This window comes from Lonchura striata, chromosome 20, assembly GCF_050655825.1.
Source record: "Lonchura striata isolate lonStrDom1 chromosome 20, ASM5065582v1, whole genome shotgun sequence".
Classification (NCBI taxonomy): Eukaryota; Metazoa; Chordata; class Aves; order Passeriformes; family Estrildidae; genus Lonchura; species Lonchura striata.
The window spans coordinates 4,315,215-4,338,890 of NC_140722.1; the positions used below are offsets into that span (position 1 = coordinate 4,315,215).

The window sequence follows — 23,676 nt, forward strand, 5'->3', positions numbered from 1 at the left end:
GAAAATATTGATGAAAAACATGTCTTTATGTAAAGACATATTTTGCTCCAACAGAACTATTGGATACTGGAGGAGAACTGTTGCTGCTGCATCAAATCTTGATATTCTGCCCCTGTTCCCCACAGGTTCCTCTGTTGGTATTGATTTATCTGATTAAAAGGAATAAAACAGTCCTTTAAGCCACCACATTGTACATAAGGGACACAGAGCTCTGTCGAACAACCAGAAAAGATAACCTGATAAGCAAACTGCATATTGCAGGCATAAATCCTGGGGTGCTCCTCAATACCTCAGGTGGAATCACAGAATGCTTTGGGTTGGAAGGGACCTTAAAGGTCATCTTGTTTCAATCTCCTGCTGTGGGGGGAAAAGAAAAAAAAAAAAAGAGAGAGGAAGAAGTTGTGTTCTTGTGGTGGCCTGTTTAGTTCTTTATGTACTTCTGGTTTCTACCAGCACTTCCTTGGTTGTATTTGGAAGTCTTTTGTGTGGTGAGCACATTTAGCATATTTAAGATGGGTAAATGTCTGTGTTTGTGGTCAGTCGAGCCTAAGCTCTGAACATTTCTCCCCAGCTGTGAAGTGACTGGGCAGAGGGCAGCACACACTCCTTTGGGAAGAGGGTCAGAACAATTCCTGTGGCCCCAGGAACGAGTCCCTCTCCATTCTGAGAACCTTGTAGGAATAAAGAGAATTGAAGCATGTGTTTAATAGAGGTGGAAAGAATCATTTAGCAAGGCTGGATCCATTTAACTGTAGATTGGACACACTGACATGGATTAATGAGAACTCTAAAGACCCCAGGTAAGGAGGAACAGCAGAATATAGATCCTATAGATCCTTTTTAGGCTAAAGCACATCACAGAATTTACCACTGGAAGCAAGTTTGTGTTATCATCCAGTCCTGGTGGTGGAAAAAGAAGGGTTTGTGAGTGTGTTCCATATCCAGTTTGCAGATCTTACCTGTTGCATGGGTGGTTTGTCATTTGAACCACCAGAAGTGATCCATGATCCCATTCTCCACTGCTGTTCCCGACAAATGAAACAATAGCAGCAAATCCCATAGTACAGATAATTTCGGGACAGTGGTAACAAGAAGATATTTTTCCCACTCTGAACCCTGCTGCAGTTCTTTAGTGTTTTTTATGTGTCAGATTACACCTTGCCACATTGGAAGGAATAGGATTGCATTCAGCAGCTGTGCTTGTACGTTGTTCATCAAGAGTCTCCATCCTCTGCAGGGAGGAACTATGACGTTTGCCATGAAATTGGCCCTGTATGGCAGAGCTGTGGTATCTAAGTGCTAGTTTGAGTGTTTGAGCCTCCTGTGTCACACTAGGCTGCAGTTAATTCTATTGAATATGTTACAGTGACATCCTGAGGGATGTTTTTTAACAGGGAACGCAAGAATCCCATAACTGCAAACTTCTCTTCATGGGCAGGTACTATCAGCCATGAAGAGAGAGAGGGACTTGTGAGATGGTCAAAGAAATACAATTTATTGTGAAGTACAAAATGCTTATATAGTATTTTTGGAAGGCTAGTAAGGTTTTACTACAACGATTGGGTTAATTGATACATAAACAAACTTCTGCATTTTAAACATCTCTTGTTGCAGAAGTCTGATGTAATTTTCTTTTTCTGGTAAATCAGTCTGATTGAAGCTCCTTGCAATCTTAATTTAATCCTCAAAATTCTGTTTGCTCCTGCCAAGCCTTTCGTCTGTCAAATCTCTTATGCTAACCAGGTCCAAAGTCCATCATCTGTCTTGTGTATCCCAATAGGTACTGAGCATTTTTGTTTATGTGTAAGAATACAATGCCGTTAGATTTATTTCACACCTAATTGGGAGATGCATGTGCTGCTATCATCCACATAAATTATTTCTCCTTGAAAAACCTTGTCTGCAAACACAATTGAGTTTAACATCCAGGCACTTCAACTGAGCCATGAAGAAATATGTCCTAATGTGACATCAGCTTAAGCAAAATAATTCATTCTCTCTTAATTCCAGTGAAATTGAACACAAGAGGCTGCTCAGAGACAAATTGTGCTGCTGCCCTACCTCAGCTCACCTGCAGGAGTTTGTTGTCCTAAGAAAGGGTGAGGTGTGCATTGATTGTCATCACTGGGTATTTTGAGGTCTGAACACTACAACTCCTTTAGAAAATGTTGATTCACAGGCTTAGAGTCTAAATCTGTGCTGTGATTTTTGAGGATAGGAATCGGGTGCAACTTAGAGGCAATTAATGCAGCTGAGTAATTAATAGTGTCAGATGAAACTTCTAAAATCTCCACTTTGGTGTGTCTGTGCTCCTTTCACGTGGTTACCTCGGGTCTCTTGAGGGATCCTGCTGATTGGAGAGGCAGATACTGCTGGTGCTGAACATGTGAAGGAGATTGAACTTAATGAGTCAAAGAAATGAAGGGGTTTGTAACACCCAATTCAAGTAAAAAGCCACTTAAAAGATACTTGAAAAAAGCCATGTGGGTCAAGTTAGCTAATTGTGGATGCTAATTTGTGGATTCTATTCTGGCCACTAAATATAGGCACAGCTGGGATTACCTGTGGGACTGTGCCATGGGAGCAGAATTGTGCTGCTTTCTGTTATGGTGCCTGCTGTCTTCACACAATTAAAGCTCAGTAAAAGCCTGTGTGTACCTTATGTTGGTAAGACAAACTGCACTGCAGCCTAATTTTAATTCCTTAATATATTTTGCTTCCTTGTGTTGAATAATGCAAAGAATTTTTTTGTTTGGTGTGTTTCCATTTTGGTTTTTATCTTAATTTTTTTCTTTCAGGCAGCTAGGGACCTGCTCGTAGTTGTAGAGAGTTATTTTTGGCAGGTGTTACTGGTAGATCTTAAAAAGTCCAGATCTTTAAAAATGAAACCTTTGTTTATGCCTGCAGTAAAAACAGGCTTAAATATATAAGTGTAAATTACAGTAGCAGCTCTGATGAACATGTACACAAAACCTTTATGAAAGTATTGGTTTTCTCGTGAAGAGAATCTGCACTACACTGCAAGCACAAAATTGACAGTCTGTTTGTGGGGCTGCCAGCATCTCCCTTTGCTTTGGTCCCTCTCTGGCTCTACAAGGACAGTATTTCCCTGGTCCTGAGCCCGTTCCAGGCTGCTGTTGTGCACATGTCCTTGAACTTTTGAGCTGTGGTGTCATTGTGAGCTGAGTGTGCTCTGCAGGGCCCTCCAACCAGTTCCAGTAATTCTGTTCTTAGTGGTAGGAACCCAAGGAGCAGCTTAGCAGGGAACACTGAGCTTTAACAAGGTGCTCCTTGGAAATCCAGCAGCTCTCCTGCACCACTCTTCTGTCCAGGACTTTGAACAAGCCAAAATCTTCTTTCCTGGTGCCTGGGGATATGATCCTGCTCAGTTCCCTGTCCTTCTCTCAGGACCGTGAACTACTGGAGGATATCCAGAATCACCTACAGCTCTTACAGATGCATTGTGCTGGATTTCCCAGCAAAAAAAAATGCTTCTCTCTGCAGCAGGGGTGGCAGGGGACATTGCCTGCTGACCTTCCTGTTGTCCCTGATCACTTTGAAATTTTATCAGTCATTTCAATGAGTAAGATGGAAGAGGCAGCAGTATTCTCTTTTCTTTTTTTTTTTTTTTTTTTTTTTTTTTTTTTTTCTGTCTCTTTCTACCTGCTGTGGTAATGCCTCATAAATAAGGACCTTAAATTCATGGTTAAATTTAATATCTGTAAAAGTCATTTTAGTGCTGAAACCCTTTGTTGTGAGACAGAGCTCACTCACAGCCTCTCTTGTGTTTGTGCTTCCTTTACAAAACCGTGGGCAACCTTCCAGCACAAGCACCCCTGATTTGGGAGGTGTAATAAAATGTTAACGAAGTGATTTCCACAGATCCACAAGATTATCTGAGTGTAAGAACTGGAATCAAAACCTGGTGCCATAGGCAGCTAGGAGCTGTAAGTTAAAATTGCAGGGCTTGGTGTAATGGATTGGCAGTAACGCAGTACTTGGAATTCATTTGGCATTTACATGCACAGTAAATTCCAAATGAGCTCCTAAGAACCCTATAAAAAGGAAAAAGGGTGTGTGTGAAGCACTTGTTTCTCCCTGTGACATATATCCTCTGTGGTCTAGGTTATAACCTGGTTTTGTATCATTGGGAAGATCTTTTAATTTATACAAAGAGGTGATTTACGTTCCTAGATAAAGTCCAGGCATTTCCAATGACATCAGGATAAGTGGACCACTGTTTTCTTTGCAGCTGAGGCTTGGAGATTCTGTGTTGAATTCATCTCAGTTTTACTGCCCATGTTTCAGGGCAGCTTGCTTTTATGCAGTGAATATTGGTAGATCTCAAAGAAATATAGCCCCAGATTTTATTACCAATGAAGGGAATGCCTGCCAGTGGCGTGGCAGATCGTGTTCAAACTGGCAGCTGGTGACAGATGTGGGTGTAATGGCTCTAAATCACTGTGTGGACTCACTGTATTCCATATTTTACTCAACTTCCAATAAGAGTCGTGCAAATAAATTAAAATGCAGCTGTCAAGATCAGCAGCAGAGTTGAAGGCATAGTTATAATATAAAGTATTCAGCAGCTGATGCTTTTTCCTGGAAAAAATGTTGAAATGTATTTTGTTAGATGAAAGCAGCAGATTTGTTTCCCCTGTTTGTTTTTCTTGTCTCGCTTTTAATAATCAAGAGCACTTGTAATCAAGTTTCAGATCTCAGAGGTGTTTGTTACAGTTTTGGGCTGGTTTTGTATATGTTCATTCCTCCCAGTGCACCCTTTTCTGGTTATTCCCTCACTTAAGCTCTGCTGGAAATGAAATCCTGTAATGCTTTGCTTAGAGAGTAGAATACCTGTGTGTGGCAAGCACATTTCTCTCCCTCTCAGGATTTTTCATAGAGGTGCACAGAGAGAAATGAAAGAGAAAACAATTTATATTTCTGTTCCTTGTTTTTCCTATGTAGAATGTGTTTGAAGAATTGTTTACCTGGGGTGATTGCTTGATTGGATTCTGGTGAGGATTGTTTGAGCCTGATGGCCAATCCAACCCACCTGGGGCTGGACTCTCAGAGAGGGTCACGAGTTGTGGGAGGGTTAGAGAAAGTAGAATGTAGTTTTAGTATCCTCCTTTTATATAGTATATGAATGTATTTTAGCATAGTTATAATGAAGAAATAATTCAGCCCTCTGAATTGAGTCAGACATTGTCATTTCTTCCCATTGGGTTCGCCTGCATTTACAATAGCTGTGCATGAACCAGCCATGGCTCTCAGAAGGTCCAGGTGGGTTTAGCTCAGTTCTTGCCTTTTATGAAATTATCACACATTTCTTAAAACCAGCAGTTTTTGTAATCTTTTCACAAACCATCAGCAGACGACTCGATTAAAACCCACTTTAATCCCTCTGTGCCCCAGAGAGGCCAGCTCTGGGTCTCACCAGGGTGTGCCTGGCAGACTGATGAGCTCCACAGCAATTCCATTTGTGTCCAGCCACTTTCTATCCAGCTGTCACTGCGTGCTTTGTCTGTGAGCTGCTGGCTCTGCCCTTCCCTGGGTTTGGGAGGGATTTTAACCAGGCTTGGAGGCCAGGCTTCACTCTCTCACCTTGCAGCTCCTGAGCAGTTTCTTTCTTCACTCTTCCATCACCTTCTCTTTCCTGATACCCTGGGATCTGATTAAATATTCCTGTTGTGGTGGAAGGTACAGGCAGCCATGCAGATGCTTCTTTTCCCTTGCTCCTACATTTTGTTCCTGATCCTTGCAGAGTTTTTGGCAGCTATTAGTTAATGGAATTAGGATTCCTGGAATTTCTCTGTGCTCAGATCCACAGAGCTACTGATATTTAAACCATTTTAGAAAACATTAAGTATTTCCAGCTAGCATACAGTGCTCTTACTTCCAGTCTGGCTACAGCCACCTGTTCAATGCACTAAATTCATCAAGTCATTTTTAATCATGTTCATTGGACTATGGAGCTGTGCCAGGGTCCTAATAAGCAATAAATGGGTTCAGAGCAGGCACAGAGCAGATTCTGTTAGAAAATGGTTTCCTGTGGTGCTGGTCTTTATCAGCTTGCCTGTGAAGGATAAGGAATCATCAACATTTCAGATTACTGAGGAACAAAAGTGCAGAAACTTGGCTTATTTGCATCAAAGTGGTAACTCCATTTATTCTGGACCAGCATAAACCAGAGAAGAATTGGGCATAGAGCCAAATAATCATTGTATTTCTTAAATAATTAAGTTAATCTACAAGGAGCTAAGCTGGTAAATGTCTAACAAGCTATTCATTAAAGCCAAGCACTGCACAATAACCTGTGTCTGCCTGTTCTTAACTCCAGAGATGCTCTACTGTTCTTAAGAACACCTTGGAAAGAGGAACTCTGAGTATAACATGAAGAATTTGGCTTGAAGCAAAAAGAGTTGAAGTAGCCTTGCAAGCAGGAAGGTGCACTCTTTGGTGCAAGTGTTTTGAGCAAGATTTGACCTATGGTCTTGTTCCTCTGAAGGTGATAATTATGTCTAGCAAGTCACATCTAGAGTTTTGTACTTGAGACCCATGCAGGTAATGTCAATTTACAAGTTGGAACAACAAATGGTTTTCTGTGGCATTGAACAAAGATCTCATCAGGTATTAACTGGAGCTTATTTGGACAATGGAGGTTTCTGCTTGTAAAGAAAGGAAATAGAAGAAAAATGGAAGAACTGAATACTTTACTGTCCTATTTGGGTCAGGTCCTTTCAGACAGTTTCACAAGACTCTTTGAGGTGTTTGTGTTGCTGTTCTTCCCTCAGGTGCTTTGAGTCAATGAAAATCTTCAATCCTGTTAGGTGGGGAGATGTGTGGGGGATTGAATGTTTCCCCAGGTACCTGACAGGAATTACTAACAGGATGAAGGGTGAATTTTGACCCCATGTTGATAATTATGTAGTGATAAAATCACTAACAGGCATTCCTGGTGGCAGAAGTGACAGCTGATATAGTGACTCCTCTGCTTAAAATTTTGCTTTGATCTGCATCAACAGGAATTCCACATGTACAAAGTAATGGGAAAATAAACCCTTATGTGTTCTAGCTCCATTTTGTGTGTAGTGAACACATAATCAACTTTTGATATTTTACTTAAATGTGAAAGATACAGCTCTAGAATTGAAAACAAAGATTTCCAAACTGGCATTTCCTTGCTGATCTTCCTTATCCATCAGTGCTTAAAATCACAGAGTAATATAATCAAACATACTGAGTGAACACATACAGTCCTTGTACTAAGTGATAAGCATCCCTTACAAAGGAGAGAAAAAAAAATTCTAAATCATGATTTGAAACTCTAATGTAGGAAGGAAACTTCTTGTACCTACTCCTGTGTTGGTCACTTTGCATTTTTGCTGCTGATTCTTCAGTTTTGCAGGATGACAAGTTGTTCAGGCTGCTGCTAATTATGTGCTCAGTGTTATGGTAATTGGCATCTCTCAATTTTGTTGTTATGACTACAAAGTCCTTGGTAACAGGCTGGTGATGCAGGAAGGCTGCAGCCTGTCCTGCTGGCTGACACTCATCTGCTCTGCCTGGCCACACGTGCTGTTACAGACCGGTGGAGAATTTCTGGAGTGCTTAGCACCAGAACGTCACAGAAATGCAAGTTATGCAGGTCTGTCCATATATAAACACATTTTTCTCTGTCAGAAGCGACCTTAAGTCCCACTCTGCAGCAGTGAAGTGCAGCATAAGGCTTGGCCTTTTGCTTAGGTAATCTGCTGTCCTCATTTCACCCAGAAAACCTGGCTGCGCTGCTGCTCCTTGATGAACCTTGACTTGTTTGGGAGCCATCCTTAGGGAAAACAGATACTGGGAATTGGCAGGTTGTATATCAAATCTTGTATACCAGTGTGCATCATCCTGAAAGGGTGACCAGTCAGTATGATCTTTTTACTGCTATGATTAATATTTAAAAAAACCCAAAAACATTTCCCTTGTGTTCTAGTAGATTTTCCATCCTCTCTCCCCCCCGTGTTTTTAGCTTTTGCAACACATGCAGAATCTCAGGAATTTAGTCAATGTAGGCCTGTAGGGGACCAGACTATGTAAGGAACTCTCAGCTGATTAAATCAGTAAATCCAAATTGAATCTGGACCTTCTCAGGAAAGCCCAGGTTCAATTTGCATTGATTGGGGGAGTGTTAATATACTGTGAGCAGAAAGCTCTGCACAGGGAATGCTTCAGTGAAGAAACCACCAGCACTGATTAGTCATGTATTCAGATATTGCCTGGACAGCTGCAGACTCTGCTTTAGGAACATTTGTGGCACAGTAAATATTTGTCTTACAGCTCCTTGAAAAAGCCTTTGAACACATAATTTCTACTTTTAGCACATTTTGTAATAGGAGTTTTCTTTGAAGGAACCTGACTCAAGGCCTTGGTGCACCTGCATAAAATTTGATGTTATGGAAAGGAAACACAGCTTCTCCTCTAGATGGACAGATTTTTCTTACAGAACCCCAAATGAGGGAGGATCCAGGGTGTGGAGGACCCAAAGCTGAATTAACACAGGTTTTGCTCATTAAAAAATCAGTTCTGTAATTTTAACTCCATCAGCCATAGTGCATCTCTTTCAAGCCCTTTGTCTGGTGATAGATCTTGTTTTTATAACTGTCCCAGAGGTGAGACAGCAGCAAATAAGAAAGAATAAAGGATTACTTAACTGAGTGCAGATATTAGAATATTGGCAGTCTTCTAAAAAGAAGTAAAACTGGAACATCCAGAATCCTGGATCTCTGGTGGTGTCTAAGTCTTTAGGGTTAATAGGATCAACTCTGAGGTATTTTTCTACTTTCATTCAGAAGCAGAATGTTTGTTCCTTCCATTGGGGAAATAAAACAGTTGAAATACATCAGCTTAACTGCAAACATTCATTTTGGGAGTTCATCTCTGTGTAGCAGGCAGGATTTCTCTGGAGTGTGCTGTGCACTGGAGATGCTGCTTTGTGCCTTAGAGGTGGAAGAGATCCCTTTGTGCTCTGGAAATTGCCATGGAACTTGAAGTTGTTCTTCCTGGTGTTTAACTACCTGGACAATTATTGTTTTTTGCCACCACAAGCAAAGATGTTTTCCATGCAGCCTTTGTAGTAAATCCATAGGTTGCTTATGCAGCTGTGTGAGCAGTGTGGCTTTTGTGGCAGCGGAAGAGTTATTGGGAGTGGACCTGGCTCTTTTTCACACTTTGTTGTCAATAAAAGTGGGAGGATGATTAACCTTCATCTTGAATTTCTGGGATGAAATGTGCTACTTTAGCTGTAAACCTTAGGATAATTTCTGTAGGTGGTATTTCTGGGAATGTTTTGGAGCCTGCATGAGGGACATTTAAATATCCCTGATATCCAGTTATTCAAGTAGTTTCTTCAGCTTTCCTGGGGTGCCCATCTGTTCTTACCCCAGAGAAAGGAGAAAACTTTTAAATTTGAATGAAGCATAGCAGTGATAACAGCAAATCCTGCTCTTCCCTTGGGCTGTTAATGTTCCCAGGTCTGTAATTTCAGTCAGTTAAGGCAGGAGGAATGACTGCCCAAAATGAGCACTCGGCGCAGTACCTTTGGAAATGAGTCATGTCTGCTTCATCCAAGTCCCACACTGAGATCACAACTGGGCTCTTGCTCAGATACCAAGCAAACTTGCACTCAGGTGACCACCCACTCTGAGGCTTGGTTGCCTGGATAGTTTGCCAGATGCTGCTTCAGGATATAGAGCTGAAAAAGCTGAAAAGTTCCTTGGGGGGTGCCCCCCTGAGATCCCTGTTGGCACATTTGTTATCTACTATTCCAGCCTCAGCTTTCTTTGTGTTAAATTTGACATGCCTCCTCATGGTCAAATGTGATCTGTGTCTTTCACAGATCTGTCACAGAAAAACAAATGCTTAAGTGAGAACATTTTTCTTTATGGACTGAAAACCCTAAATTTGTGTCTCAAGCCTGGCACACGCTTCTTTGTAGGAGGTCATAAAGTCTGTAGGCTGGAACACAAGTCTGCATTCAGTCTCTGGCCTCGCAGCCATCCATTAATCATTATTTCCAGTTATAAAACAATATATTCCTGCTTGCTTCACCGGGGTTTTGTGTGGATTAGCTGTGAGCAGAGCCTGGAAGTGCCCTGAGTGGGCCCAGCTCTGGGTACAGGCTGTGTCTGAGAGAGATCACTGTCACTGGTTGGGGACATGGTTGAGTCTGTCACTCACTGCCGTGGTACTCTCTCCTGTTTAACTCCAGCCTGGCTGGTTCCTCAGTTCTCTGACTACTCCCCATCAGTCCTGCACACCTCGGGGGTGGACAGGGATGTAAAGGACAACAGGATTTTTACTGCCCTGCTTTGCCTCGAATGAAGTGAAGCATCTTGCCTCAGGCTTTTCCTGCAAACCTAGCAGGTTGCTATGGATTAAACTCCTTCATCAATTCAGGCAAACCGTTCCATGCTGCTTCCTGGTGGTCAATACCTCCAATCACTTGCCATTTCAGCAGCTTAGAGACTAATGATCCTTCATTCTGCAGACAGAGATGTGCCAGAAAGCAGAAGTTGCTAAATAGCCACTCTAGACAGAGCTATAAAATCCTTTTGCCTCTGTCCTTTCCCACCACCATCAGCTGGTAGCATAGCAACTGCTGAAGCTGCTTGAACTTGAGTTGACCTGAAATTACATGTTTCTCAGTTTACGTGTTTATTAACGCCTTTCTACATTTTTGGTGCCTGTTAAGATTACATTTTCAGTCCCTGTGGGATATTAGCAGCCTGTTCATGCAGAAAGCAGAAACAGACTTAATAACATGTGATGGATGAGCTCAGATGGACCCTGGGATTAGAAACAAGAGGGAGAGCTGAAGGTGGCCCTGAGCAGTGACTGGTGGTGAGACCCTTGTTTCTGGTAGGATGTGAATGCAGATTTCCATATAATTGTACAGACTGGGAGGAGCCATGAGGAAGAGCAGCATCTCCTAGGCTGTTTCTTCAGACTGTAGTGATGGAGAAGTGGCTGTTAAAGGAAGCAGAGTGAACTGGAAATCAGCAGAGATTGTAGTACCCTGGGATTTCTCACCTGGGGGACAGAGAGCTCAGACATAGGTTCATGAGTAACCTGCAGCTTGAATGATTGTTGGTTCAGGTGCAGTTGCAGCAATTTCTAATGGAGGAACCAGAGTATTGACCAGTGTTTCTGCCAAGCTCCTATACTTTCATCTCTCTTGTTAAAGGTGAGATGATGCTTAGTGTGGCAAGCACATTTCTCTCCCTCTCAGGATTTTCATAGAGGTGCACAGAGAGAAATGAAAGAGAAAACTATTTCTATTTCTGCTCCTTGTTTTTCCTATGTGGAATGTGTTTGGAGAATTGTTTACCTGGAGTGATTGCTTGATTGGATTCTGGTAAGGATTGTTTGAGCCTGATGGCCAATCCAACCCACCTGGGGCTGGACTCTCAGAGAGATTCACGAGTTGTGTGAGAGGTAGAGAAAGCAGTATGTAGTTTTAGTATCCTCCTTTTATATAGTATATGGATGTATTTCAGCATAATTATAATAAAGAAATAATTCAGCCTTCTGAATTGAGTCAGACATTGTCATTTATTCCCATTTGGTTTGCGTGCATTTACAATAGCTTAGTTCTCATATTTTTGTAATTACTGCATTCAGATATGTTCTTATGTTAGAGCTTAGCTTGTATTTCTTCATGTGTCATTTCCAGACTAATATAAAACCTTAGTCCACACATAGCTGATGTTCCTGTCATCAAGTCCAAGAAATGAGGGAAGCAGCAAAAAATAAAAATTATTAATTGTTGTGTAAGGAAAATATGTCAAAGTCTGGAGAACAGGATGTGGTTCAACCATGTTGGACATGTTCCTTGTGGAGCAAAATGGAGAAGTTAGATGCTGCACAGAGAAAGTCATGGTCTCTTCATTTTTACTGGTATTTTGGTCAAATGAAACCTGAACCATTTTTCTGTGTGTGACACAGTATCAGCAGATGGAACTAAGATGTTCCATTCTCAGAACAGTCTTAGTGAGAGAATGAAATCCTTTCCCCAGCAGGCACTTTGAGCACTGAATGATTAAATCAAAGAGCATCACTGTCACCAGTGCATGCTCTGGCTGCATGGATAAAAGGAAAGTGAATTGTGCTCACCTTTCCCAGAGAAAGGCATCATCATTTATCTTCATGTGATGAATTTAAACTGCAGCACCTGAGTTCTGCCCTGAGTGAGGGCTTTCAGAGAGAATTCAAGGGGCTTAGAGGTGCTCAGTATTATTTCTTGGCTTTCCTCTTAATAGGTTGATCCTGTACCTCTCTCTGTTTCACACTGAGGGCCATGTGCTGAGAAAATAAAGAGTAAGGAGGTAAAATGCATCTTACCTCTATTTTAATACCAGTCAAAAGATGGGGGGAGCAGTTAATTTTATCTGTCTTAGATATGTGCCTTAAGGTGAGCCCATTCTCTCCATTGGCAATTAAGAGAATGTGAGATAATTAGCAGAGGCTGAAACATGGAGAAGCTGCTTAGTGAAAGTCAAGCTAATTGTAATCAGCTCCTGGATGGTCAAAAGTCCTTGTATTGGGCCCCTTGTGGTCCATGAAAGTTCCCTGTAAAGAGAGTGGCATCCCAGAAGCAGCAAGAAGCACATTGCTCTTCTCCATGATATGTTTTTGTAGCTGCTTTGCAGTTGACAAACTCAGAAAATTACACGTGCTTTAAAACTGGAAGTTAATTGTCCATGATTCCAGCCCTGGGGAGTTTGTCATTCCTGGAGATTGCCTCCAGAGCCTGCCTGAGCACCGTGGAGGGCAGCACTCCCATCCACATGGGAAAGGCTGCCTGCTGGTTGCACAAGGCTTGGGAATGTGTCCTTGCTGCAAAACTGGAGCTGCCTACACATCGATACTGAGAGCCTATAGCAACCTTTTAAACTCTGTTACAGTGCAAATGATGACTCAAAGAGAAGCATTCAGGTCTAATCTATGTGAGTTCTTGTAATAAGCTTTACAATTAGAGCACAGACTCTTTCACCTAATTCACTTAATTTACACTGGGAAATGAGATACTGTTCAACTAATCCGATGCTATTCTCCTTATTAGAGAATGAAAGCATCCTCAGAGGCTCTGGTTGGATTCAGGCTAAGCTTCTGAGGCACAAATAGTGTGAAATGCTAATGAATTAGCACGCTGCTGTAATTCCCATTTGGGATCTGGTGCCCCCCTCCATTAGCCTCTCACACCATTGCTGGCAGGAGGCACTGGGTCTGCAGCAGCTCTTTGTGCACTCAGGGTGACTCTGTACATGTTTGATAAGATTGCATTGATACAGATGAACCTTCTTCAAGCGGGGCTTGCTCCAGCTGCCTTGCCTGGTGTCTTGGCTTGAAAAGACAGGAGTCTGTGAAGGAAGGCAAGAGCCTCCTGTGAGATGGAAAAGGTAAACCCCCTTCCTCTGAATTACCACAATTTCAAAATTAAAAGGCTCTCAGACAAAGATATGGGAATGGGAATAACTGTTCTTTCCTAGAAAAGAAAAAAAACCTACATAAAAATAATAAAAATGTAATTAGTAGAAACAAAACTGCTGATAGAGTCAGCAACCTGACACCCTGAGGAGTCAGGGTGTTGGTAATAGTCCAGTTAAATGGTGGCTGCTCCTCCTGGAGGGGCAGATGAAATGCTGCTGGAGCGGGGATCTGTAGAAGGGTGGAGTTTTCTCTGAAGGTCTGGGGATGGAGTAGATGGGCCTGGTCTTCCTCTGGGGATCCAGCAGAGACAAAGCTACTCCTCTGGGAATCCAGCAAAGGGGCTACCCTGGTGTCCCAAAAAATGCTGATTTTCTGCAGGTAGGGGTGCTTGGCTCCTCCCTCTGGGTGGAGCATCTCACCATGGGATGATGTAACTTTCCCAGTCCTGCAGTGAGTCATTCAATGGTCCATTAACAGAAGATCTCTCCCTGGAGGGAGACATTGTTCTTGGGAGAGATAAGAAAACTGCCCAACCTCCAACAGATGGCAAATAGAATCCATGCTTATCTTACAAGCCAGGACACCTGGTGACTGCAGTGCTTTCAGGAAAGGGTTAAGAGGTTTTCTCCTGCTTTGCAGTAGCTCCTGGAAAGGTTGCTGTGTTCTCTTCAATCCTTGACAGCCCAGCTGCTTAATTTGGAACACATGCTCAAGTCACCAAGAGGCATTTCCTCTTCTTCTTGAGGGGAAAATACAGAGGGAATGTTTTCTCTGTTTTCATCAGGCTGATGGATCAAGTTCTCCCTTCATATCTGTGAACTGCACTTGTGCTGTTGGGAGATTTTGAGAGAACAGGCTGTAGTTCTTGAGTTTTGAGGGGATGATAGAAGATGAGCATCCTGCCAAATATTTGGTCTCTTCCTCCACTGAATTTCTTTGCTGTTATTGATTGCTGTCCCCTGGGTTTAGCTCATCTCTTGTTTTAAACGCTGTTGTGCTGATTCTCTGATGACTTTGCTCAATTCTTTCACATTTTCTGGCTCATTTTTACTTTCTCCCTTGCTTTTTGTGTGTTAAATGTGTGGTGAGTCCCCTCTAGACAGAAGCAGCAGCTCTTGAGGGAAAAACAAAAGTTAAAAAAGCACATTATTGTGGCAAATGAGTGTTTTATATCACAGAGTACTAATGTCACTTATTGCTGCATTAGTAAATTCTGAGTTGGGAAGAAGCACCAGATGGAGAGCAGTGACAGAATTTGTCACCTGATCCAAAGAACAGAGCTCCATCCCACAGTGCAGGAACACTCTCGGAGGAGAAGAGGTGTAAAGGTGATGTTTGCCTGCTGGGAATGTTCTGCCCATAATGGGTGGTTTGAGTGCAAACCCAAACAGTAAATGCTCTGCACCTCTGAAATTTTGAAACCTATGAAACCATTGCCCCTTGGTCTACACGCTGTAGAAATCCTAAATCTTCCCCTTCTCTCACTTTTCTGGATTTTGGCTTTAATTAAATATTCAGAATTGTTGATTTCAGAATTGGTTCTGGGCACTTTTCCTGGGGCTCAGGCAGACCATATCATTCCCTGGTGCAATTTACCTGTCCAGGTGAATTAATGAATCATTTATTGCTGCTGCTGGCACACTTGTAACACTTGACACGTGCCACTGCTGTCAGCCTGTTACAGTACTGACAGATCTGAATGGCTCTCTTAGACAAAATCTATTAGTGCAGTGTCAGCACAGTGAAATCTTCTCAGGCTAAATATTGTAAAATCCGGGAGCCTTTTCTTTTGTGTAATAAATGGAAAAGTTTGGACCATCACTAGAAAACTAAATTTACCTGCTGCATTTATGACAGTGATAGCAAGTGTGGGAAAAAAGCAATGCCGGTATAAATATTGACATTCAGAGCTCTGAAGACTCATTGTTATTGTATGAAACTAGAAAAGGTACCCGTGGATGTTGCTCAGACAGTCTGGTTGTTGTGTAGAAAACTATAGAGATACTTTTTATTCTGTGTTTTCTGCTGAAAAGACTTTTGGGGAGCTTAAAATTCAGTTTCCTTGCCTTTCAGTCCCATCCTGATCAGTTTGACAAGCACAATCCACAACTGCTTGTTTAGGACATGGTGAGAAAAGCTTTTATAATTCCCATGAGTAGGGACTCAATCAGGATCATGTTGGAAAACACAAATCCTGCTTGTCAGGGAAAGGTCTCTGTGCAGCAGGTCCCATCTTCACCTTTTCAGCTCTCAAAGAATAAGAACTTTTGTGTCTCTTGTGATCTTATTTTTACAATCTGTGCTCTGTCCTATGAATGTGAGAAAACAAAACATGGAATTGCTGCACTTGCTGATACAGCAGAGTTTTGTGGCATTAAGGGTTCTTTTTGTCTAAAGCCATCCACAGCCCATCCCATGCCAATGAGAGTTTATGGTCATCTTATCTCTACAGTTTATCAGATGGTTTTGTTATGAAAAAGGGAGAATTTTTAAAAAATCACATAAAATTAATAGTTTAGGAGATGCATCCAGCTGTTTCAAGACTGCATTTTTCTGTAATGTCTTTCTTTATGGATTATTTCACAGGAGAAAGTGGTAACAGTTGTTGAGGATTTTTCTCTAGGTTTTCAGTCTTCCCAGTGGCATCTTAAGGCTTCATGGAGCCAGTTATTCTTCCATCATGTGAAATTTGCTTAGAATTGCCTTGCTTAGAAAGCCAAATAGAGAAATATTCCAGTAGTAGAGTAGAAACACTCAGGAATATTTGCCAAAGAAGAAAATATGTTTGTTTTCCACAATAGTTGGAAAGTAAGTGAGTTAATGGTACTAAGGGTGTAAGAGTTGAGAAAGTGTCTGGGTGATGGTCTTTGTCACTGTAGAATGGACCTTAAAATTAATGTCATTCCAACCCCTGCCATGGGCAGGGACATCTGCCACTGTCCCAGGGTCCCATCCAGCCTGGCCTTGGGCACTGCCAGGGATCCAGGGGCAGCCACAGCTGCTCTGGGCACCTGTGCCAGGGCCTGCCCACCCTCACCGAGAATTTCTAATATCCAATCTATCCTTGTCCTCTGCCAGTTTAAGGCCATCACCCCTGGTCTTGTCCCTATGAATGATGGAATTTTAGGTGGTCCTGCAAGGAACAGGGATGTGGACTTGATCCTTGTGGGGCTTGAGATCCTCTGTGGTTCTGTTTGGTCTATTCTGGTTCTTCATGTTAATTTTTTCTCACACTCTTTGCATTGCTAGAATTCCTGTCATTTTCAAGCTCCAGCAGTGTTCAGCCTTCTGGGCTGCAGACAGGAGCTGTATTTTCTGTTCTAACAGCAGGAGTAATGCACACCTCAATTTCCTTTGTGTCTGCACAACTGGACTTACTTTTAGATTCGATAAAATATACCCATGGTTAAATTTTTTATTTTTTTTTGAGTCTGAACTAATTTTTTTTTTTTTTAAGTGAGCACCCATAATCATATTTTTCCATGTCATTCCCACGTCTGTGTTGATTCAGTTGGATATCCCAGGGCAGCAATCCAGTTCCAGATGTGTTGGTTGTTGGGGAGCCTTTGGTTTCCTCCTCTCTGTCTGGAGGAGGTGGAAAAGTGGATGAAAGGGAGTACCAGGCCAGGCAAAGATTGTGATATAAAATAGTGTTGGGATGAAATGGAGCTTAAAATATGGTTGTTCACAATTACATGTGTACAAGGCCAGTCTGTCACCATGTTTGTTTAATCAAGGTCAAAGAGATTTTAATTAAAATAGTGAGCTCATAACATCAGGCTGGTCATGTGTAACTGGCAAGTGGGTTTTGTAACAGAGAGAAAAAATGTTCTCCTTTATGTGCCAGTTTTGCTAAATAATGGGTAACTTGTTTAGATGGCTTGCAGTAATTTGGCACAGAGTGATATTAAAAAAGTAAAAGCTTTTGCTCCAGTTGGTGCTAGTAGGAAATAATTCATTATTTTCAGTGAGGTGGGACTGATTCTTTAAAAACTACTGAAACAGCTGCTTATCCTAGTTCCTTAAATTCAGAAAACAGGAGCAACAGTTTAAATTCCTACTTTTATTACATTTTACAGCACCTGTTTTTTCAGTGGTAGAGAAAGGGGAAAATAAATGGGGAAAAGAAGGGAAACGACCATCACTTTTTTTTTTGGTGGGGATGATTTGGATTGGGACAAAAGTAGGGAAAATGGGCGTGCTGGATGACATTGTAATTTAAATCTGTTTGGCAACAGTAGTTACTGAACTCACTAGATGAGATCTTCATGTCTGCTTAGCAGGATAAACTGCTCTATTAATTAAGCTCAGTCCCATAAATCTCTTCTAAGTTGCCATCAAATCCCAAAGTAACCTGTATCATGTTGCTTTTGAAATCTGCAGCCCAGGAGAATGGAGTTTAATATTTCATTTGCCTTGTGTTCAGCTGTGATGTGACTTGTAAAATGTAGCTTTTGCATTGGGAATAAAAATAACCAAGTCTCTCTTTTAATTGCCTTGCACCAAGAAACAAGTAATAAACTGCTTGTGATCTATATTAATTTGATTTTTAATGAAAATGTATTCACACATGTCCTGTGAAAACAATTTTCTTGGAGAAATAACTTTGTGAGTCAAAATATAATCAGCCTGGCATTTCATATCAGAAAAATATTCTGGCAGGAGTTATGGAATAGTGCAAAATTAAAGTAGAAACAGACATTCCACAGAAACATATCTGGCATCACTGATTTTTGTTCATGTTGGATACCTGCTGCAATTACAATTCAGATTGTTTTTTCTCCAGAGGTGCAACGCACAACTCCTGCAGTCAGTCTCAAGGAGATAGAATGATTTGTTGTAAACAGTTAAAGGGGATGAAATCACGCATAATTTCAGTTGATCCTCTTGCACAACAGTTTCTTTCTCTTCACTGAGCTGATTTACCTGCAAAAATTGTCCTGAGGGGAAAATCCAATCTTCCTCCCATCATGTGGTACTGGAATCCTTTCTTCCACATTTCGGTGGGTCCTGGATCCTTCCAGTTCTTTGAGGAATCACCTCTAGGAGAGAGCGGTTTAGAATGACTCCCACTGAACTCCAAATTTCTTATGTTGTAACATTTATGTGTTTCTTTTTCTGAGTCGGAGATCACAGGATAGTTTGGGTTGGAAGGGACATGAAAATTCATTGTCCACCCCTGCCATGGGCAGGGTCACCTTCCACTATCCCAGGTTGCTCCCAGCCCTGCCCAGCCTGGCCTTGGACACTTCCAGGGATGGAGCAGCCACAGCTGCTCTGGGCACCCTGTGCCATGGTTTTAAGCCTCTATTTATAATTTTTTTTTTTTTTTTTTGTCACCTGATTTTCACAAGAGAATAGAGTTTGTGTCCTCTGGGCTGAGGGCAAGCCGCATCAGAGTGTGGCAGAGGGAAGGCAAGACAAGATTCAGGAAATTGTTGATGATCTTGCAGAGTTCAGCTCAGGTTTTCAAAGCCACAAGGTGTATGCTATTCATGTGGTTACCAGAATGCTAGTGTTATTTACACTGACAGAGAGGGGAAAAAGAATAATAAAAATCAGGTAGGCAGACAGAGTGCTGTAGATTTTTTCTTTTTTTTTCTTTTTTTTTTTTTTTTTTTTTTTTTTTTGCTAGCTTCCATCAAAGGGAGCTGCTGAGATGTCTTTTATCAGCTTGCTTTGCTTTTTTCTCACAGAGTTGGTACTCAGTAGCTGGTTCCTGCCTCCTTATACTGCTTCTCAAACACCCAGGCACTCTTTGGGTCTCCTGCAGACTTTCTTGAGTACCTTTGCCCATGAAGTTGAGCAAACTTTGCAATCAAACACCATAGGAGGTTTTGATTCACAGTTGCCTTGGAGTTTTCTTTATTCTGAACTACCAAGAGCCCCACTTAGAGCCAGTTCCAACAGCATCCTGGCTGCTGGGCTTGGGAAGTTTAAATTTGCTAATATTGTCTCAGCCAGTGCTTTGATTAGAAAATGAACATCTTTTGCTTTTTCTATTTTTTGGGGGGGTTAAGATCAGAAAATGAACAAGTGATTTGAGTTTTCCTCTTGTTGCTATTTGTCTCATGTTAAGCTTTAGAATTTGGCTGAATCACAGCACCACGATCAGTAGCTGGGGTGTTCTGCTGGGTCAGGCCACAGGGCAAGGAAAGGACTGTGCTGGAATCCTTTTATCCATGGTTTGTGCTAAGGGTACTGGGTTGTCTTTATTTAGGGTTTCCTTCTCTCACTCTCCAAGATGTTGAATGCTGTTGTTCACGTGCTTAAAAGAGGGAGGAAGTATAAACCTCATGATGATCTAAAAGGCACTTTTAAAACAGAAAACTGCTTTGTGGTTCCTGTATTTTCACAGGTATTTCTCAATTGGTAGCACAACTCCCAGTGCAAGGGGGGTGAAATTTGAGCACAAAAACCCCAAGCCCAATTCTTTCCACTAACAGATTCAATTCTTATAAAATATTTGGTAAATGAGAGAGGGAAATGTGCCTTTGTGTCTTAGTTTGAAAAGATAGGAGTCTGTGAAGGAAGGCAAGAGCCTCCTGTGAAATGGAAAAGGTAAACCCCCTCCCTCTGAATTACCAGAATTTCAAAATTAAAAGGCTCTCAGGCAAAGATATGGGAATGGGAATAACAGTTCTTACTAGGAAAAAAAAAAAAACTAAAGAAAAATAAAGAAAAAAAAATGTAATTAGTACAAACAAAACTAGTGATAGAGTCAGAAACCTGACACCCTTGGGAGTCAGGGTGTTCGTAATAGTCCAGTGAAATGGTGGCTGCTCCTCCTGGAGGGGCAGATGAAATGCTGCTGGAGCGGGGATCTGGAGAAGGGTGGAGTTTTCTCTGAAGGTCTGGGGATGGAGTAGATGGGCCTGGTCTTCCTCTGGGGATGCAGCAGAGAATAAGCTGCTCCTCTGGGAATCCAGCAAAGGGGCTGCTCTGGTGTCCCAAAAAATGCTGATTTTCTGCAGGTAGGGGTGCTTGGCTCCTCCCTCTGGGTGGAGCATCTCACCATGGGATGATGGAACTTTCCCAGTCATGCAGTGAGTCATTCAATGGTCCATTAACAGAAGATCTCTCCCTGGAGGGAGACATTGTTCTTGGGAGAGATAAGAAAACTGCCCCACCTCCAACAGATGGCAAATAGAATACATGCTTATCTTACAAGCCAGGACACTTTGTTACAAAAGGTTTCGGGGGACTGCACAGAGACCTGATGGAAATTTGAACAAAGTTTTCTGACTCCTTGTGATGTGTTTCTGTCCCCAGAGCCTCCCACCCCGATCGCGCCACCGGAGCTGCTGGCCGTGGGCGCCACGTACCTGTGGATCAAACCCAACGCCAACTCCATCATCGGGGACGGGCCCATCATCCTCAAGGAGGTGGAGTACAGGACCACCACGGGCAACTGGGCAGAGACCCACATCGTGGACTCTCCCAACTACAAGCTGTGGCACCTGGACCCCGACGTGGAGTACGAGATCCGGGTGCTGCTGACGCGCCCCGGGGAAGGGGGCACGGGGCCGCCCGGACCCCCCCTCACCACCAGGACCAAGTGTGCAGGTGAGGGCTCTGCTCTTCCCCCTTCCTCAGAGATGCTGTGCCACACATCCCTGCTGCAGGTGCTTCGGCAGGGCTCTGAGCTGGTATTGGGAATTTGGATGCATCCTGGAATATTTTGTTTTATTCCACAGGCAGGTATTTGAGAATTGTTGGTTTTATGCTGTGGTTTGTCTTGCCACATTGTGAGGCTTCTTTCTGTTGGAATAAGCAAAGAACTTCTTTTCCAACCAGTGCTGCGATAAGAAAATTTTTCTTAAGACCAGGCTGTGATAACATTTTTTATGTCTAAGTGCAGAACAAAATTTATGTTGTTCTTGGATAGTGGATCTGCAGTGGATATTAACAAATTGACACTGATATCAGTTTGAATGCACTGCGGTGAGGAATCAAATTTTAAAAATAATATTTTTTAAATTATTATAATTTATTTAGTTTAATAATTTAAAAATAATTTGATTTTATTTATTTAATTTCAATAGTAAACTTCTAAAATTCATTATTGTGTTCTATTTCCCTCCTCTTTTCTGACGAAGGACTGTGTTCAAACACTTGGAGCACTGTCCTTTTCTCGTTCATATTGGAATGGATCAGCTCTGATCCAGGGACAGAAGTAGTCTGTCTTTCTTCCTAAGCCATATTGGGCTTCCTGTGAAAAACTGATGGATGATGTTGCTCATGTTTCAGATATATTGGCTATTCATCCTGTTGTCATACATTAATCATTAGCCATTAAGGGAAATCAAGCCCTGTGCCTGGCAAGGGGATGAGCAAAGCACTTTTCTGCCTCACAGATTTTTTTTCCACCACACAACTTCATTTTCTTGCAGTTTTGTAATTTTTGCAAGGTCCTTACCATGGTGTGAAGAAAGAACAGGGATTAAAAGGCATTCTCTCCTTTTGCTGCAAACCTTTCTTCCCTCCCCACAAATTAGTGGTTTAGAACATGAGGATTTAAGAAGTGAAAACCTTATAAGAACATTCTGTTTCCTGTTACTCTTTCTGATCAAACAGCAGACCTGAAGTGGGAAGAAGGCATCCAGAACACCCAAAATCATCCTAGGATGGAATTAAGCAGTACAGTGTTGGTGGCAGGAATATTTCCAGCAGCATCCTCTTTCTCTACCAAGAGAGGAAGCCTGGCAGGCTGATTGTGTTTTGGGTGGCACATCCTTTAATATGAAGGTTGTAAACTAGTGAACATTTAGTGCCCCTTTGAGAAGATTTGGTTAGAAATAAATAAATCTGAGCATGAGGCCCTGACATGGAAGTGTTGGCTTGGTTCAGCACTTGTCCTTTGGTAGAACACAGATGTCAAAGGCTTTGCAGCAGCTGTGTGGAGAGCTTGAGGGGACATGGATGATATCCTGGCCTGTTTGGGAAGTTGGCACATGTTCTGCTGCTCACCTTCTGGCTTTTTTCTCCTTTCCTAGTGTGGTAAAATACTCTGACCTCACCAGAAGTCACTGCAGGCCTGGCCTGGGACTGTGCATTTGTGGGTGGAAATGTGGCGTGCTCAGATTTGCTCTGGAGTTGACATGTTGTCACTTTGCAGTCACACTCTCTGCAGTGGCCAAACTTGCAAGCCTCTCTGCCTTACCTGTAAAAAGGGCTGGGTTTGGCTTAATTCAGGAGTTAAGATAAAAAAAGCTGACTTTGTGCTTAATATTGTGTCCCAGATTGCTGAGTTTCCTGCCCAGTTCAGGTATTGACTGACTCGGAGAAGGATGACGTGGATAATTCGTTCAAATTGGCAAAGCTGAGGCACTTTCTGTTTTCCATCCTATTTTACTAATGATAATCTAACTGGAGAAGGTCATTCTGTTAATGTTAGCTGTCATACAGGCCTTGTTGAGATTGATGGTGATGGCATTTCTGTTTTGTTTAGGGCATTGGGTAGGAGAAATTGTAATAATCTTGATCTAAGCATGGACCAGGAGGAAGGGAGAGACTTAATAGCTAAAGATGTACAATTTCACCAAATGCCAACTGAAATGATAGACAAGAAAATGCAACTCATTATTCCAATTTCCATACGTCGTGGAACTCCTTCAAAACACCATTTTGAGGGTAATTACACAAAACTTCCATGGTGAAGATTTTCAAAAATGTGCTGAACTGAGAAAACAGCTCTGCTGCCTTGATTTTCCTAAGAGTACCTAATGAATGACATCAGGGAAAATTGAGGGGTTTTAAATTTGAGGGATGAGTGATGCTGCTTTTTTTTTTTAATGTGAATTTTTTGGCTGTTTTATTATTTATCTTTACTTTTTCTGAGCAAGAGGGAAGTACCAAACTCTCACACATTTGTATGCAATGAGCAGGTGATTGGAGCAGCCCAGTTCTACTGCACTGTTTGGTGTTGTGCTGTGTTTATTAGGGCCACAAATGAAGGTAACAAAATTGATTGCACAAGTGAGAGTAAAGACGATCACCTGTACTGGAGAGACATTTACTTATTTAAATTGCTAGAAATTAGTGTGACAATAAACAGAAGGTGGCTGCAACCTTCTAAGAGAGGGAAGTCAATATCCCTTGGACTGAATACTCTGCCCAGTCTCTTCTCACATAGAGACTGCTTATTTTTTTGTTTGTTTGTTTTGTTCTGGGGAAGCTGAGTAACTGCTGGCCTTCAAT

General features: G+C 42.0%; 1 protein-coding gene across 7 annotated transcripts in view; it reads left to right on the forward strand.

The window, feature by feature from the left end:
• The window catches only part of PTPRT (protein tyrosine phosphatase receptor type T), a 465,535-nt gene that overhangs the window by 207,385 nt on the left and 234,474 nt on the right, over positions 1-23,676 (forward strand). For all 7 annotated transcript variants that reach the window (XM_085557969.1, XM_021535469.4, XM_021535471.4 and 4 more), the window contains exon 7: positions 20,749-21,042. In XM_085557969.1, the coding sequence (XP_085414095.1) occupies positions 20,749-21,042 (294 nt within the window). The remainder of the gene's footprint in view (positions 1-20,748; positions 21,043-23,676) is intronic.